General features: G+C 46.4%; 1 protein-coding gene across 1 annotated transcript in view; it reads right to left on the reverse strand.

The window, feature by feature from the left end:
• Nucleotides 1–15,471, reverse strand: part of Grik3 (glutamate ionotropic receptor kainate type subunit 3) — a 207,202-nt gene that overhangs the window by 65,942 nt on the left and 125,789 nt on the right. Inside the window, exons 3-4 of the mRNA XM_063236091.1 lie at nucleotides 7,925–8,182; nucleotides 333–514 (exon numbers count right to left, since the gene is read on the reverse strand). Of these exons, the coding sequence (XP_063092161.1) occupies nucleotides 333–514; nucleotides 7,925–8,182 (440 nt within the window). The remainder of the gene's footprint in view (nucleotides 1–332; nucleotides 515–7,924; nucleotides 8,183–15,471) is intronic.

Consider the following 15,471-nt stretch of genomic DNA (forward strand, 5'->3'; position numbering starts at 1 on the left):
CTTCTGGGTTGGGATCCTTTAGCTGCCCACCTCCCACCTGCACATAGGTAGAAAGGGAAGTAGCATTTCCTGGGCATTGTCAGTGTTCCAGGACTGGGTGGGGCTGGCTATCCAGCTGTCCTCATGCCAAGTATGAATGTGAAGACCATGGTTTAGCTGTGCTGCTGGTGAAACCAAGGAAGGCTCCAAGAGGCAAAGTGACACCCAAAGTCACACAGCCAGGGAGAGGCAGTGCTAAGAGCCACACACCATGGCTGTAACCAGGAAAGGAGAAGATTGGAGAAGTGGCCAGTAGACCCTAGCTGCCCTTCCACTGGTTAGAACTCACATACCTGCTTGAGGATCTGGGCTGCCATGGTGTGGCTGCAGTCGAAGATAATGCGGAACTCCCGGCCACGTTTCATCTCCTTGAGCAGGGGGCGCGAGTCATCAGAATCGATGGGGAGCTGGCGGATCTTCAGACGGATGTTGTATCTCGATGGAGCCATGATGAGCTCCTGTAGCCGGATGAGCCCTGAGGGGCATGGGGCACAAAAGATGTACATGTGCATGCATGTGTGCACAGCTGCAGACACCAGGTCAGCAGTATGTGGGGCACTGATAATGTGGCCGCAGAGATAGGTATGGGTGCATGGACATGGCGACAAATGTCCAGTGATAAGCATGAGTACACTTGGGCACTGATGTGTACACCTGGACAGGCCCACATGTGCACCAAGACTGGAGAGTATATGTGTGTATATACAATCACATGGGTAAATACATGTGTATGCAGATGTGGAAGGATGTACCACTGAGCATAGAGACACATGTGTAGCTGTAGAGAGAGGTCCATGCTCATATGGATACATGTCCTTGTGTATAGAGATTCTGAAGCAGGCACAGACAGCAAGTTCCTGCCAACCACATCCACTTGCATCGCTCTAACCCAGAATGGACATAGAGATAGTTTTGTGAAAGGTGGGGCATCATTTCCCAAACATCTCTAGCAAACCTGGCTCTGGGGTGCAGGCACAAGAGGTGGCTCCAGGCTCAACAGTACTAACACATCCCATCTGCTGGAGTACCACAGGTCAGGCAACTTTTGTGTCCCCCATCCCATGGGCAGGCTGCCTTGGTAAACCTTATGCATTCATTCTTCCAGGTCTGATGTTGTACCTCCTCCATGGAGCCTGCTTACATTGGTCTGTTCAGAAAACATTTCCTGCCCAGACATCCACCATGGCCAGCTTGCTAGCCTTTTCCTTCAGGCTCCTCTGGCATCCTGTCTTCCAACCATGAGGACCTTGAAATCGAGAAATGGGTCCCTATAATCCCTGGAGCAGGGCCTGGCCCTTAGGTAGTACTCAACAGAAATTTCCATAATTGGATTGACTTGCTGTTTTTCTCTCGCCACTCTGAAAAATCTATCCTCCACCATGGCATTTTGTAAAACTACTTAATCTGGGGACTTCCAGGGAAAACTGAATGTCACTTCCTGGAGACAAATGGCTTGCTTAGATCTAATTAAGTTCATTTCCTTCCCTATTTCAAGCAACGTTCTTGCTGACTCCTCTCTGCAGTCTGGAAGGGAGTTTGCTTATTGCTTGCCTGGGCCATGCAGGAGAGGCTGAGCCATCAGGCTGTCTTCTCCAGGCCCCGATATCCTGGGTTCAGTGGCTGCCTCCTGGCCCACAGTCCCATCTCCTCACTAACAGCATTTTGATTTTCTTTTGGGGAACAACTGCTCACCCTATCCCAGTTTATGTGTTGGGGGCAAAACATGTGACCCCAGCCTGGCCAATCAGCACATCTTCTAGGAAAAGGGATTGCCTTAGAGATGGACACACAGTCTGATAGCCTGTGGTCCACTCTATCAGAGCAACTCCCAGATCCATGTTAGAACAACTGGTAAGAAACACCTCCTTTTCATTCAGCCTTAAAAGAGAGAATATAATTTGCAGGTCACTATGTAAGACCTTCCAAGGACTCCAACAGAGCAGAGCCAGAGAGAACAAACACAGAGAAAGGAAGTTCTGATGATACTCATTTGAGTCTTTTGATCAACCAGTACCTGAAGCTAAAATAACCCTGAACTTTCCAGTAAAGACTGCCAACCCACTATCCAACATGCTAGTCTATAGTGGAAGTTTATATCAACAGCTACAGTGTGTCACATCTGGATAGAACCCCCTTACTTAGCCTACTCTGGAAGGCTTCCAATGAAGTTTGATCTCCCAAACAACCTCTGGCACAAAGTCTGAGTCTGTGGGTTCAGCTGTCCTTCCTATTCTTAAGGGCTGGACATCAGGAAAGCCATCTGATTGTGGCCCAACATTTCACTGTGCGGGGGAGAACAATGGCTCTCAGAGAGTTCCAGCACAATCTTTGCCAAGACCTCTGTCTCACTCCTGTGCTATAGTCCTGAGAGCATGGTTGCATGAGCCTGCTGAACAGAGATAGAGGAGAGCTGGGGCTTGCAGTCCTCCTATCCAAAATCCTAGACCAAGATTCAATGGCTGGGAGAAGAATCTGGAGTCCTAGAGAGGTCTAGATCAAACAGGCTCCCCCATACCTCTTAATATTGGACTTGATGGGAGGAGGTGGATGATGTCAGTTTGCTACAGCAAAGAAGGGGACCACAAGCCAAGCCAGTCACACATGCATCCCTGTCCATCCTCCTCCCAATATATTCAGAAATTCTCTGTTGGCTTGGCTGGATGATGCTTACCTTTCACACCTGTTACCCGAGGGGCCGAGGGTGCACAGATCACTCTTGGTTTTCACATCATGCCTAGCATCAGTAGGCATGTGGGCTTTGGGGACTGGGAACATGAGGACAGGGACACGACAGATGCCAAAGCAGAGGCCACTGGGGCCACTTGTCAGCCAAGCACATCGTCCCGTGTAATGCATGGTGACCCATATTCTCTAGCAGCAAATGTCAGGCCTTTTTCCATCAGTGTATTCCCAAAGGAGACCAGAGCTCCTCTCGCCCAGCCCTAGAAAGGATGAGGCTGTCTTTGCTTGCCTGAGATGTGCTTTCCTTCCTGGCTGCTTCCCTAATCAATCCCTCTCAAAATATCTGCAGTGAATCATGGTTGTGGGAATCATGCTTTTCACTTACGAAGCACTTCTGCATTCATTACCCTATTTAACCATCTCCCAATCCTAGAAGGCATGTGGAAGAGTGATTTTCATTCCAATGCTGAGGATAAAGAAACTGAGGGCTGCAGAAATTAAGGGACTTTCTCAAAGTTCTGCAGTGTGCTAGGAAGAGGATCAAAATTTGAGATCTAGTCTTTTGGTTCCTGGGCTGGGACCCTTTTCTCCATCCCAAATTTTTCTAAACATTTCCTTTCAATCTTGAGAAGATTCTTTCCTTCAGCTGGACTCAATGGCAGATGCCTATTATTGGAAGCTGGGGCAGGAGAATCACAAGTTCAAGTCCAAGTCTATACAACTTGGGCAGACCTTGTCTCAAAATTTAATAAAAAGGGCTGAGTGTGTAGCTCAGTGGTAGAGTACTTGCCTAGCATGTGAGAGACCCTGGGTCCAATTCCCAGCATGGCAAAAAAGAAAACAAATTGACTTTGTGCACAGGAAGGCAGAGAGGCAGCGTAGATCAAAGGGTAAACAGTGGTTGTCCCCTCCAAAGCCACTGATTGTAATGATGGCCCCAATTCTGTGCCCCTCCTGACATCCAAGGCCTTTGCTGTGTAACCTTGTGGTGCCCTCCAGCCTGTGGCTTTTTGTGACTAATGGCATATTAGCAGGCATGATGAAGGCAGACCCCTGACATGGAACCATATACACTGTGTCACTTCTCTCTCACTGTCCTTCCTGCATGAGCCTGCTGGAGAACAGACATGGAAGAGAGCCTGGACTCTGTCCTCCCAGCCAACGCCAGTTTAGACCAACCAACATGCAGGCAAACAACTCAGCTAGTACCAGAGAAAACTCCTGGCCTCACTAGGTAAATGGCTGACCCTGTGGATTTGAAAGTCAAGGAAATGCTTATTAGTTTAAACCACTGAATTTTGGGGGTAGTTTAATATATAACTTACTGTAAAAAGAGCTAACAGATGCACCCTCTTCTGGATTGCTAAAAGAAACAGGCTTTTGTTTCTTTTTATCGGTACCGGGGATCAAACTCACAACTGCCTGCTTGCAAGGCAGGCACTTATGCCACTGAGCTAAATCCCCAGCCCCTAACATATCAATCTTAAGAAGTGACTCATGATTAGGAAGAGCCAACCAAAGCCAATCCCATTTCTTTGACAGTGTTTGGAGTAGTAGGCAAGATCCAGAGAGCTACCCAGGACTCTCTTCTAGAAGATCCTGAGACAGATTTTCTTCCTGGATAAAAGACATGAGTCACATTAAGACAAAGCCCTTTGGTTCCTCCTCCTTTTCCTCCTCCTTTTCTCCCCTCCTCCCTATCTTACTTCCTTCCCTCCTTCCTCTCTGCTTGGGTGTCCTCTTGTGAAGAAGGGATGCTTGGAGATGCAGCAACTTTACTGTGACTATGAGGGAAAGCCAAGAGGCCCGTGGCAAGACTGACTTAGCTCTTTGATTTTGTCAGGCTGCTAAACCAGCCCCAAAAAGGCTCATTCTTAGTTGTCAGTGATATAACTAAGCAGCTAATTCTTGGGTCAGTTTGAGTTGCTTTGTCTGTTACTCATAGCTGAAACATCCCAAAGGACACAGTCCCTAAAGTGGACACAGTCCCTAAATTAGACACAGTCAGAGCCTGTTCCAAGGTACTTCCCATTCCCATCCCTGGGTGGGATGGACGACAAGCTGTCCTGCCTCTCACAATAGCCTGACTCTGCAATGTTTCTTACCATTGCTACTCACTTCTGAAGTTGTATTATTGCTTGAATCCAGAACTTGATCCCTAGGACCATTTTTCTGCTTGTCTAAATGCCTTCTCTTATGAACTCTTCTATGTTTTAAAATGTTGTAGACTGTGTTTTAAATTGGTTAGAAATAAAAATTGGATTATACTAATTAATATTGTGGAGAAGAGTGTGTTGTGCATCTTTAAGGTGAAAAAATGATGCTCTCATTCCTTCTTTCCTCTTCCTCCTCCTGTCCCTGTTCCTGTTTCTCCTCCTCTTCTCCTTCTCCTTCCCCTTTTTCTCTTCTTTTCTGACTAGTTAATAGTAATTCTGTGCCATCAGATGTGAAGCTCGAATGGTGTACGTGCAGTCAGAGCTGGAAGCCTTGGGGACAGGAAGCTCCAGACATAACTGCGATCACTTCCACTAGCATGGTGCCCATCATCTTGCCATGGCTTCTACTCTGCAAAGCCTCCCTCTTCCTACCCACCCGAAGGCCCACTGGGCAGTGGTCTGTGCCAGTGTCTATTCCGCTCACTTTGCATCCAGGACATTCCAGTTACAACTTTCCAATATCCTGCTTACATGTATTTCTTATCCTCTATTCTGCCCCTACGTGTTATCCCAAGTGACCCCTCAAAGGCAGGCCTCTTTTCTTTCTGTGGGCCTAAGATAGCCACCTCTGCTTCAGCCTACTTCCTCCAGGCTCTTCTTCCAACCTGCTTATCTGATTTTTCCCCTCCTATTCTCCATACTTGAGCCCTCTCCTTCAGCCTGGGTCTCATCTCACTAGGACTGCCAGGCAGGCTCACTTATGCTCACACCACTCCCTTTACTAGTCCCGCCCTCACCACTGCTCACTCTGTCCGTCCATTTGAATGTCTGACCCCAAGTATTCAAGGATGGACCAGCACAGAGTAACCAAGGCCACAGGGTGCTTCTCCCAGGGCCTCCAGCTCTGACTGTATGCATGTGTCACAGTACTAGATGCTTAGTTCTGAGGGCCTGAAATCACCAGTGACCTCCAGACAGGTACCCACTCTTCTGTGCTATGATTAACTACTCAAAAAATGGGTTAATGTCTTTCCTTCTTCATCCTCACATCTTATTTTGGAATATTTAATTATAGTTTAATTCAACTTGATTTTCAATTCTGTTCAATCCAATCCAATCCAATCCAATCCAATCCAATCCAATCCAATCCAATCCAATCCAATCCAATTTAATTCTCTTCAACTAACATTTGAAAACACTGACATTGCACCAGATCCCATGCAGAACCTTGAAGGAATAAAGAATATGTAATCTGGGGGGCAGAGATGGGCTCATAGATAGACACCATTCATACTGGTGCATCAAGACAGAAGGCTGCAGAGATACTGAGGGTGACTGAGCGCAGGCAGAGCCCTTCTGCTGGGAATGCTAGGCAGCAGTCTGGCATCAAGCAGTCTGGCATTCAAGAATCTCCTGTCTGGTGCTTTGGGTACAGTAGGAACTCAATGGATGTTTGCAGAATTCTGATAAATAAACAACTTTCTGACTGTCTCTTCTGAGAGCTTCTCGCCCTGCTATTCCCACTGCCCATTAGGAGGTAATCAAGAGCTGACATGAATCACAGGCGCCTGAGAGCTGGAGGGCTCTTCTGAGACTGGATGCTGCGGCTCTTGACAAGTGGGAAGAGTGAGGCCAGATGGGTTAAGTGACTTGCCAAGGTCACTCTTTCTTAAGAAGCCAGGTTAAGAAACGCATTGGGATTGAGTCTGGAAAGAAAGAGGTGCGGGAGAACAACCAGCTCTGTGCTGGCTATGAGCACTGGCCTTGGACTTGACCGGGCCTGCAGTTGCACACTGGCTCTGGCTGCATCCCAGCTGCATCCCAGCTGCATCCCAACCTTGTTGAATCTCATTTCTTCATTTCTAATGGATCACTCCAAGGACCACTGAAATTAACTGAAGACACCTCCACACCACTCGGCTCACTGCAGACAAGTGGTGGTGGTTTTTTGTGCACTAAGCCAGGAGTATGCTTCTGTAACTGGAGGCCTGTCCTAAGGCTGACTGTGGATGAGGGCAGGGCCTGGCAAAGGGCTTTACTCTCCCTTCTCCCCTACACCCCAGGCTCTTTCTATGACTTTGTGCAGCCCCTTAATCCTCTGTACACAATTTCCCAGAGATGGCAGTGTGGTACTCAGTCAAGGCAGGGGAGACACAGAGAAGGTAAGGGATTTTTAGTCATCCAGGTATCCACAGCCCTCAGCCATGGATGAGGCCAAAAAGAAAGGCTGAGAATGCATTTGCTGGATTTGTTAGTGGCTATCTCTTCTGGGCCCGTACTAAGGGGCTTGAAGACTAGAGGCAGAGGGAAACATTGTCCTAGAGTTTGGAAGATGTGTCCCAGGCTAGATCAGAAAGGTTAAGCAGGACTACTCAGAGGAATGCTGTCATTATCTCCAACTGGGCAAGGGGATGAGACAAATCCTCTTCTGTAGGCCTGGTCTTGGCTGGGTCACATGGTAGATTGGTGTGTCTGTATATGACTAGAGCTGGTGTATCTGAGCGTAGGTAGAGACATGTGTGTTACTATGTACAGGTGCAAAGATGGTCAGCATGTACTTCAGTGAGTAGTGCCAGGCACTCATCAACATTATGCCCTTACATTGTGTAAGCAACTGAGGCACATGAGTGGGAACATAGGTAGCAGGTAAGATAGCTGGGATTGAGACCAGTGGCCATACCCCAGGGGATATATTGACTGCAGAAGGGATTGCACAGGTGGGAGAGTACAGGAAGGCGTGGAGGCTGTGCAAGTGTGCATGACACGTGGGCTGGGTGCTGAGTGCATATCTGAACACTCATGCTGGGGAAGGGGGGCTGGAGATAGCATGCAGGGGAAGGAGTGAGGTAGATGTAGATGGCCCGGGACTGAGCAAGACGTGAACGTGTCCTATGTGCACAGGGAGGGGACTACAGGGGCAAAGATGGGCTGTGCCTGCAGGCCACTGCTTTTTCCCCAGGGGCAGCTGTATTAGACAAGCAGATGAGACACTAAAACTGCAGCTCTGTTTCCTCACCCTTCCAGCCCAGCCCAGAATAACCACTCACCTGTACTGTCATCATAGACCACAGTGGCCGACCTCCACTTGAGGTGCTGCACCAGGTCAAGAATGGCGTGGCTGAGTGAGGCATAGTCCGGGTAGAGGTTCACGTAGAAGGTGTCCTTGTTGTCCAATGGGTGGTGCTTCCAACGCAGCTGGATGTGAGGCACCTCCAGGGCATTGCAGATGGACTGGACAGCATTGGTGCAGGAGCCCTGCGATGGTCCAAAGATTGCCACTACGCCCAGCGCCAGCTGGTCACAGGCTGCAGCAGTGAGGGAGAGCAGCACAGGGGTCAGCACTAGGGGTTGTGGGAATAAGGGGGCAAGTGATTATGGTGATCTGGGAAAAAATAGCATCTGGAACCCTCTGAGGATGGATGACTTGCCATCTCTCTGAATTTCAGTTTTGTCATCTGAAAAATGGGATACTTTTTTTTGACTGCAGGAAGGTAAGAGATGATATGTGATAGATGGGAGCATGGTGCCTGGCCCTTAGGAAGCACTCCAGACACAGGTATACTGGTCATCTGTGATGTCATAGCTATCATGACCAGCTCCATGCTAGGTCTGTCCCCTAGGAGCTTGGAAACACAGGCACCTACTGGGTGACAACTTTGAAGCTTCAGCCTCCAGCTCTGCCTTGGCTAGCTCCCCTGTCTCTCAACATCCTTGCTGAGATATCTAAGCTGCATCCCAGATCAACACTTGCAAAAGTAACCTCCTCTTCTCAGCCTCCCTCATCTCTATCAAGGGCACCTGTATTCTCTTTGACCCTCTTGCGCAAAGCCTTGGCTTTATCTTGACTTCTTTGGTTCTCTTGCATACCACATCCTGGCCCACATCCTGCTGCTGCTCCTTCAAAAACTGTCACACTGACCACTTCTCCCGCTCCCACTCCTATTTTCTTCCTTGGTCCGATCACCATAGTCTTGCACTTGGATTATCACAGCTCAATCATTCTCCCTAGTGTCTGTTCTGCCCTCCAGATCCAACAAGGACTCTCAGGATATCAAGCTTTGCTTCAAGTGGTTCCATTTTACTCAGTGCAAAAGCCAGGGCCCTTATAGTGGCCAAAGAGGCCCAACTTGTTGCAGCTCCTCCCCACTTCTGCACATCCCATCATCTTTTTTACTTTGTCTCCCTACTTTCTGAATTTCTTTTTTTATTTAAAAGAGCATAAAAAAGGGTATAAATGATACAGAAGTTTAAAAAAAATAGGAAATTAATACTAGTTAATATATTGCATATTGTTATCTTAAAAAATAGTTGTTCAGGTTACAAGATGTAGGCATAAAAAGGATCAAACAATCAAACAATGACAGCTCAGTTTGTGTCTCCCAACTTTCTATCCCTCCCTCAGAACACTCAATCCCCACTGACATACGTGGTGTTTCCTGAACGCATGCTCCTGCCTTAAGGCCCTTGTACTTACTGTCCCCCTGGCTGGAATGCTTTTCCCTCATTTAGCAACATGATTCCCTCTCCTCCCACCCTGCATAGACCTAGGATACTCATGGGAAGACATCAGACGAGGCACTTGGGTGAACATGCTGTGGTTCCATCACATCCTGGCTGCCTCAAGGGCTTCTGGGAGTGACCTCCTAGGCACAGACCAGCCTCTCAGATTTGTAGGGTCCAGGGTCCAAGAACAAAAGAAGATCCATATGCCATGAGGTTAAATGTTTAAATGGGAATTGAGCTAACAAACTGTTAAACAAAACACATGTTTTCTGCCTGTCTTGCTAAGTGTACCTTTGCAATGCCCTGGAAAGTCAGGTGAGAATGGAGACATCTCACACACCATGATGGTGATGTGGAGAGAGGTGGCACCCAGCTCCCAGCTTGTCCCAATGGCTCCATCTTGAACCAAGAGAACTTTACACCTCTCATGTGGGCATCCCAGCTCTTCTATCCAAGCCCAGTGGACACCTCTGCACACAGCTGCCCCTGGGTTGCCCCCAAGGCATGGAAGCATGGCTCTCCTTTCAAAGGACAGACCCCGGGAGAGGGATATTCAGGCTCTGGGAGTGGCTCAGACCACTTGGGCAGGGAATTCAAGGTTCTAGTTACTGAGAGAAAATCCAGCAGGCTCTTTAGGGCCTGGTCCCAAGGAAACCTGTCCTGGGAAGAGAGGCTGACCAGAGGAAGGAGAGCACCTCCAATGCACAAGGTGGTACCAGCTGATCCAGACATACACAGTAGTGTAGACTTGACTCCGTGATACTAGGTGATCTTTTGAGTATTTTTCCTCTTAGCTAACATTCCCTACTAATCTCACTACATCTTGGAAGTGGGAAATATTAGGTAAAGTCATTATTTTTCCTAAAATTTCTATTTCCTCCACGAGTATCAGAGAATGCTGCTTACAATGTGGGTGAAAATGCAGCAGTGCAGGAGTTGGCTAGGCATGGCTAGGAGCCACCAGAACCACCTAGAGCATAGTGGGTAGCATAGTCAGCACAGAGAACACCTCCCGGGAGACTGGGACTCCTTGTGGCCAACACCAAGGCAGAGGAGGATTCAAAGTGGAGGATGTGGTATCTTCCTTGTACTCCTACAGTGTGGGGATTGGAGACCAGGTCAGTAAAGCAGTTTTGTCGCCTTAAATTCAACCCTTGGGTAGTCTTTCACGTGACTATGTGTGAGATGAACCTCAGTGATAATAAATGCTTCAAAAATAGGAATCCTGATTTTGTTAGCCAATTGTCAAACTTAGGGACAGTTGTTCTTTTCAACACACTCTCCCCAAGGACACTGTGCTCCAAGGCCACAGAGCTATTGAAACTGGATACCAACATGAAACAGATGGTCACAGAGCATAAGCAATAGGACTCCAGGCCTGACCACCCTGCCTTGTCCAAGCCTGAGGCTGTGGGGATCTTATAAAGTCCATAGTATTCTCATATTTTACTTTCTACTTCACTTTTGAACATTCTACCTGTCCCCTGATATCCCTGCTTTCTGTCCCAGAACTTCTTGTCTCTATCCTCTTTCACCCTGAGGATGTTCAGATTGAAGGCTTGGTTGAAATATTGAATATCTCCTTCCTTCCCACCACTGCTTCTAAGAATCTGCCTGCTGGATTTCTCACTTTGATGTGTGCCTTGAAGCAGGCTAAATGATGCTACCTCACCTCCTGTAACCTCACACAACCCAATCTCCCAGGTCTTGCCTGCTACCAAGGTCTGGGAATTCTATCTGATTGAGGCAGGGGAGAGAAGAAAAAGGGTCCTAAGAATGCCCTTGAAGATAGTGGTTCTGCTTGGATATTGACTATTAGGATAATGGTAACAGTATCTTTAAAAGCAACTGTAGTAGCAAAGGCCACATCACAAGAGTGTAGACCGTAATGGTGATGGCATTGATGAGGGTGACATTGATGGGTCTGTTGCAGCAGCAATGGTGGATGGTAGTGTTGATGTTGATGTTCAGATCGATGATAAAGATGTCAATATCACCACAGTAATGGTGATGACAGCCATAGTAATGACAACAGGGATATAAGAATTGAAGGGAGAGGAGGTAACAATGGTCGTGGTGTTGATGACAGTATCAGTGGGATGGTGGTAGTGATGTTGATGAGACCGGGGAAGAGGATGAAGATATTGTTGTCATGGCAACATTGGGGATGAGGATACTAAGAGTGATGATGTTGGCATTGATCTGAATGGAGTCATGGCATAGCAATCTGATGGTAATGATGATGATGGTGTTGATGCCATCACATTACTGACACTGATGCCACAGTAACAGAGACAATGAAGTAAGAAAGGTGATGATTTTGGCATTGGTGGGATTGACGGTGACACAGATGTTGCTGTCATAACAGTGACAGAGATGGCAATGGCAGGGGTAGTGACAGTATTGCTGACATTATTGAGTACAGGTGATACCACTGTGGATGGGGATGACAGTAGCAGCAGGATGGTGGTAGATGCTGACGAATTGGCGTCAACAAGTGTGACAATGGTGGTGATCTTACATTGACAGCACCCATACTGGGTTTCATTTTTCCAGAGACATGGTGATCAGACCTCACTGCTGGGTGGCAGGAGACATCAGCCCTGTCTTCCATCCATTTCCTCCTGTTGGCCTCTCTCCTTTCCCCATCCTCCCAATTTCCTTCAGTTCTCTGAGGATCTTCCAGCCTGGAAGATCAATGCTATCCTCAAGGACCAGGGCAGGGAATGTAGCAGCAGCAGCAGCAGCTTTCTCTCTAGATGTTTCCAGGGCAGCAGTCAGCCCTTGTTCTGGCAGCCCTGAGCACACACTGCAGTAATTACATTATTTGTGGCTTCAATTTTGAATCCATTTTCTGGTCATTTTACAGTAACTCATGGTTCACAGTCATTGCAGGAGTCCCCAGCCTGAATGTATCCCCCCTCCTCCTTTCCATGGCAATTGTAGTTATAGCAAAAATTATCCCAATCAATTTGTGTCTTAAAAGGAATTGAGCAGCCCAGAGAATAAGTGAAGGCAGAGGAGCCTGGGGAGTGCTGGGTCGATTCCAGGCCTGCTCTGGTCAGACTTAGAAGAAACCACAGACATTTTCTGGGTTGTTGGCTCAGACACTGCCTGGCAGTCACTCATCTTTTAATTTTCCACAAAACATTTCAAAATAAAGACAATAAGTGAGAGTTCCTTTTAATAAGGAAAGGCTCCTGGGTCTTGTGCAGGGAGAAGGACTAATTCAATCCCGGCTGGTGGGGCAGGCGGTGCCAGGTTCTACCTCCATGTCCTCTCATCCCACATGGCCTATGGGGGCTGGATCCAGTAGAGGGTGGTGGTGGTGGTGGGAATGGAAACTTCCATCTAGGGAAAATGGATTATCACTGGATTAATCAGAATTAGGCCCAAGTGTATCCCCTTGGAAGAGTTTTAACTGTACTCCAGAGGAATGCAGCTAAAAATATCAAGCATCAAAAGAAAAACTAAAGATCATGGGGTCACAAGCCTCCCTGTGAGACAGAGGGTGGCCAATGGGGAGTATGACCCAATAGCAGAAATGCCTCTTGGGTCAGACAGAGTTACTCTCATGGGGTGTTATCTACCACTTCTATTAAATTTACCGCAAAGTGAGATGAATTAGTTTTAAGCACATAATTGGTGAATTTTACATATAACTGCCCTCAGCTGTCATGCATTCATGGGTCCTGGATCAAGCTATCACAGGCTTCTAACACAAAAAGGCTCTTTCTTATTCCTTTCCTGTCACTGCCCACTGCTCACTGCCCACTGACCACGACGCCCTTCCCCATTTTTCACTCAATGTTATGTTTGAGGTTCATCTATATTGTGTATAGCAGGAATTTGTCTTTTTTTTCTTTTTATTGCAGGTTAGAATTCTATTGTTCTCCTAGGATGAAGTTCTTAATTTATTCCCAGTTATTGGTTGTCACCATTAAAACAGCTAGGAACATTCTTATAGGGCAAAGATTTAGTAGGTACTGCCAAACAATTCTTCGGAGAAGTTGAAATTTTCACTTTCACCAGCATTATATAGAAAAAATAGATTTCAGGTAGATTATGTAGAAAAAATAGGTTTCAGGTAGGGGCTGAAAAAATCAGTTTGAGTTAGATCATAGAACCAAGTATGAAAAATAAAATAACAGTGCTTCTAGACAAGAACAGAGCAGAATATGTTTATGGCCTCAGGAGAGACAGAGACTTCTCAAGAAGAACAGAAAACATTATACTAGGAAATATTAATTGGACTTCTTTAAATTAAGAACTTTGCTCCTCAGAAGATATTGTAAGACTGTAAGGGAATGAATATAATTCCATATCGCTCTACAAAAAAGAGAAAATAGTCAAATGACCTAGTAGCATAAGAAAATATATTCAATCTTTAATCATCAGGGAAATACCAATTGAAACCACAATGAGATAACCACTACATAAAATACCAGAACAGCAAGAATGTAAAAATAAAACTGATTTTGCCAAGGGTTAGTGAAGATGGAGAGCAGTTAAAGTGTTGTACTCTTCTGGTGAAAGTGCAAATTGGTACAACTGACTTTGAAAAACTGGCTGGGTACTTCCACTCCTCAGTATACCCAACAAAAGTGAGTCTATTTGTGTATCTCTCAGTGTTCATAGCAGCACTAGCCATAAATTGGAACAGCTTAAAGGTGTAACAAAATAGAATGGGTTTTGAAAAGCAGAGACGCATTCGTATAACGGGCCAGTGTCCATCAGTGGAGAACAATGCACTCCTGCTCTATTCAGCAGCACAGAGGACTCTCATGAGGGCACTACAGAGCCTAAGGAGCCAGGCTCAGAAAAGGAGACCCTGGGTAATTCCACTCTACATGAAGTTCAAGATTAGGCCAAACTAGAGCATGTCACCAGAAGTGGGACAAAGGTGGCCTTCCAGAGGTGACCATGTAGAGGGCCGCCAGAGGGGTTTCTGAAGGGACTACGTGGTCTACAGCTTGATTTGGGTGGTAGTTATGTTTTTGCTTTGAGCCCGCCTGGATGAGGTTTTTTTCCTCATGAACAAATGCTCCCTCACCAAGCTGAGGCTCCAGCCTGCTTTCCTCCACTATCTGCTGCCCCTCAGTCCTGCACCTGCTGTGTCAGCCACATGGGATACAAGTTCCATGGTATAAGGAGGGGGCCACCTCTGCCTTGTCCTCTTAGGGTCCTCAACGCCTGGCACGCAGTGAGACTCAGCAAGCACATGCATCAAATTTCCCAAGTAGTTGAATTGGCTTTTCCAAGTAATTTATGATGTTTTTCACTCTTCCTTTCTTTCTTCCTTTCTCTTTCTTTCTTTTCCATTTTTTTGATTTTATTAAAAAACCCAAAATTTCATAACAAACTAATAAGAGAGTAACAGTAGTGAATACTCTGTGTATTGTTATATTGAAAGTATTTATGCTTATACAAAGAAGAAATGAACAGAGAGAAGCACAAAACTTTTTGTTCCATGGCTAAGAGAAACTAATAGTGTACATGAAATAACTTAGCAAATACTGTGCATTCAAACAATGGAATTGGTAATGTAGGGAGGTATCAAACTTCTCTCTACTTCTTATTTATTTATCTTCTATTTTGCTCTTTATTTTTATATAGATAGTGATTTGGGTTACCACTACTAAGGAGTCATAATTATTATTTTAGGGTTTTTGTTTGTTTGTTTTTTAGAAAACTTGTACCAAGACCCTTCATCTTGTTGTACCCACATGGACCTCTGTATTCTGGTTCCAGGCATTTGTTCTGTGTCCTGATCTTTTTACTGACCAGTTTTGGTTTAGTCATTTTTCAGGTGGACGATGCTGGACACACAGCAGGAATGTGGATACTTCACTGTGCAGTGCTTGCCCTGAGGCATGCTGGGAAGACAGCAGGAGAACACAGGCAGGGAAGGAGCTCAATGGAGCAAGAGAAGACTGATGGGTAAAGGAACTCTCCAGCTAATTCAGGGTGGGTGTTTCTTGCCCATCTGTAGGCTGACTCTGTGATCCAAAAGTGTTGACAGTCATTGTTCTGAACACTAGAAACCCTCTGATCCTCTCTGCCTAAGGCAAGGAGGAGCAGGCCAGTAGTG

This window comes from Cavia porcellus, unplaced genomic scaffold (genome assembly GCF_034190915.1).
Source record: "Cavia porcellus strain 051 isolate PalLab524CR breed Dunkin Hartley unplaced genomic scaffold, mCavPor4.1 scaffold_25, whole genome shotgun sequence".
Lineage (NCBI taxonomy): Eukaryota > Metazoa > Chordata > Mammalia > Rodentia > Caviidae > Cavia > Cavia porcellus.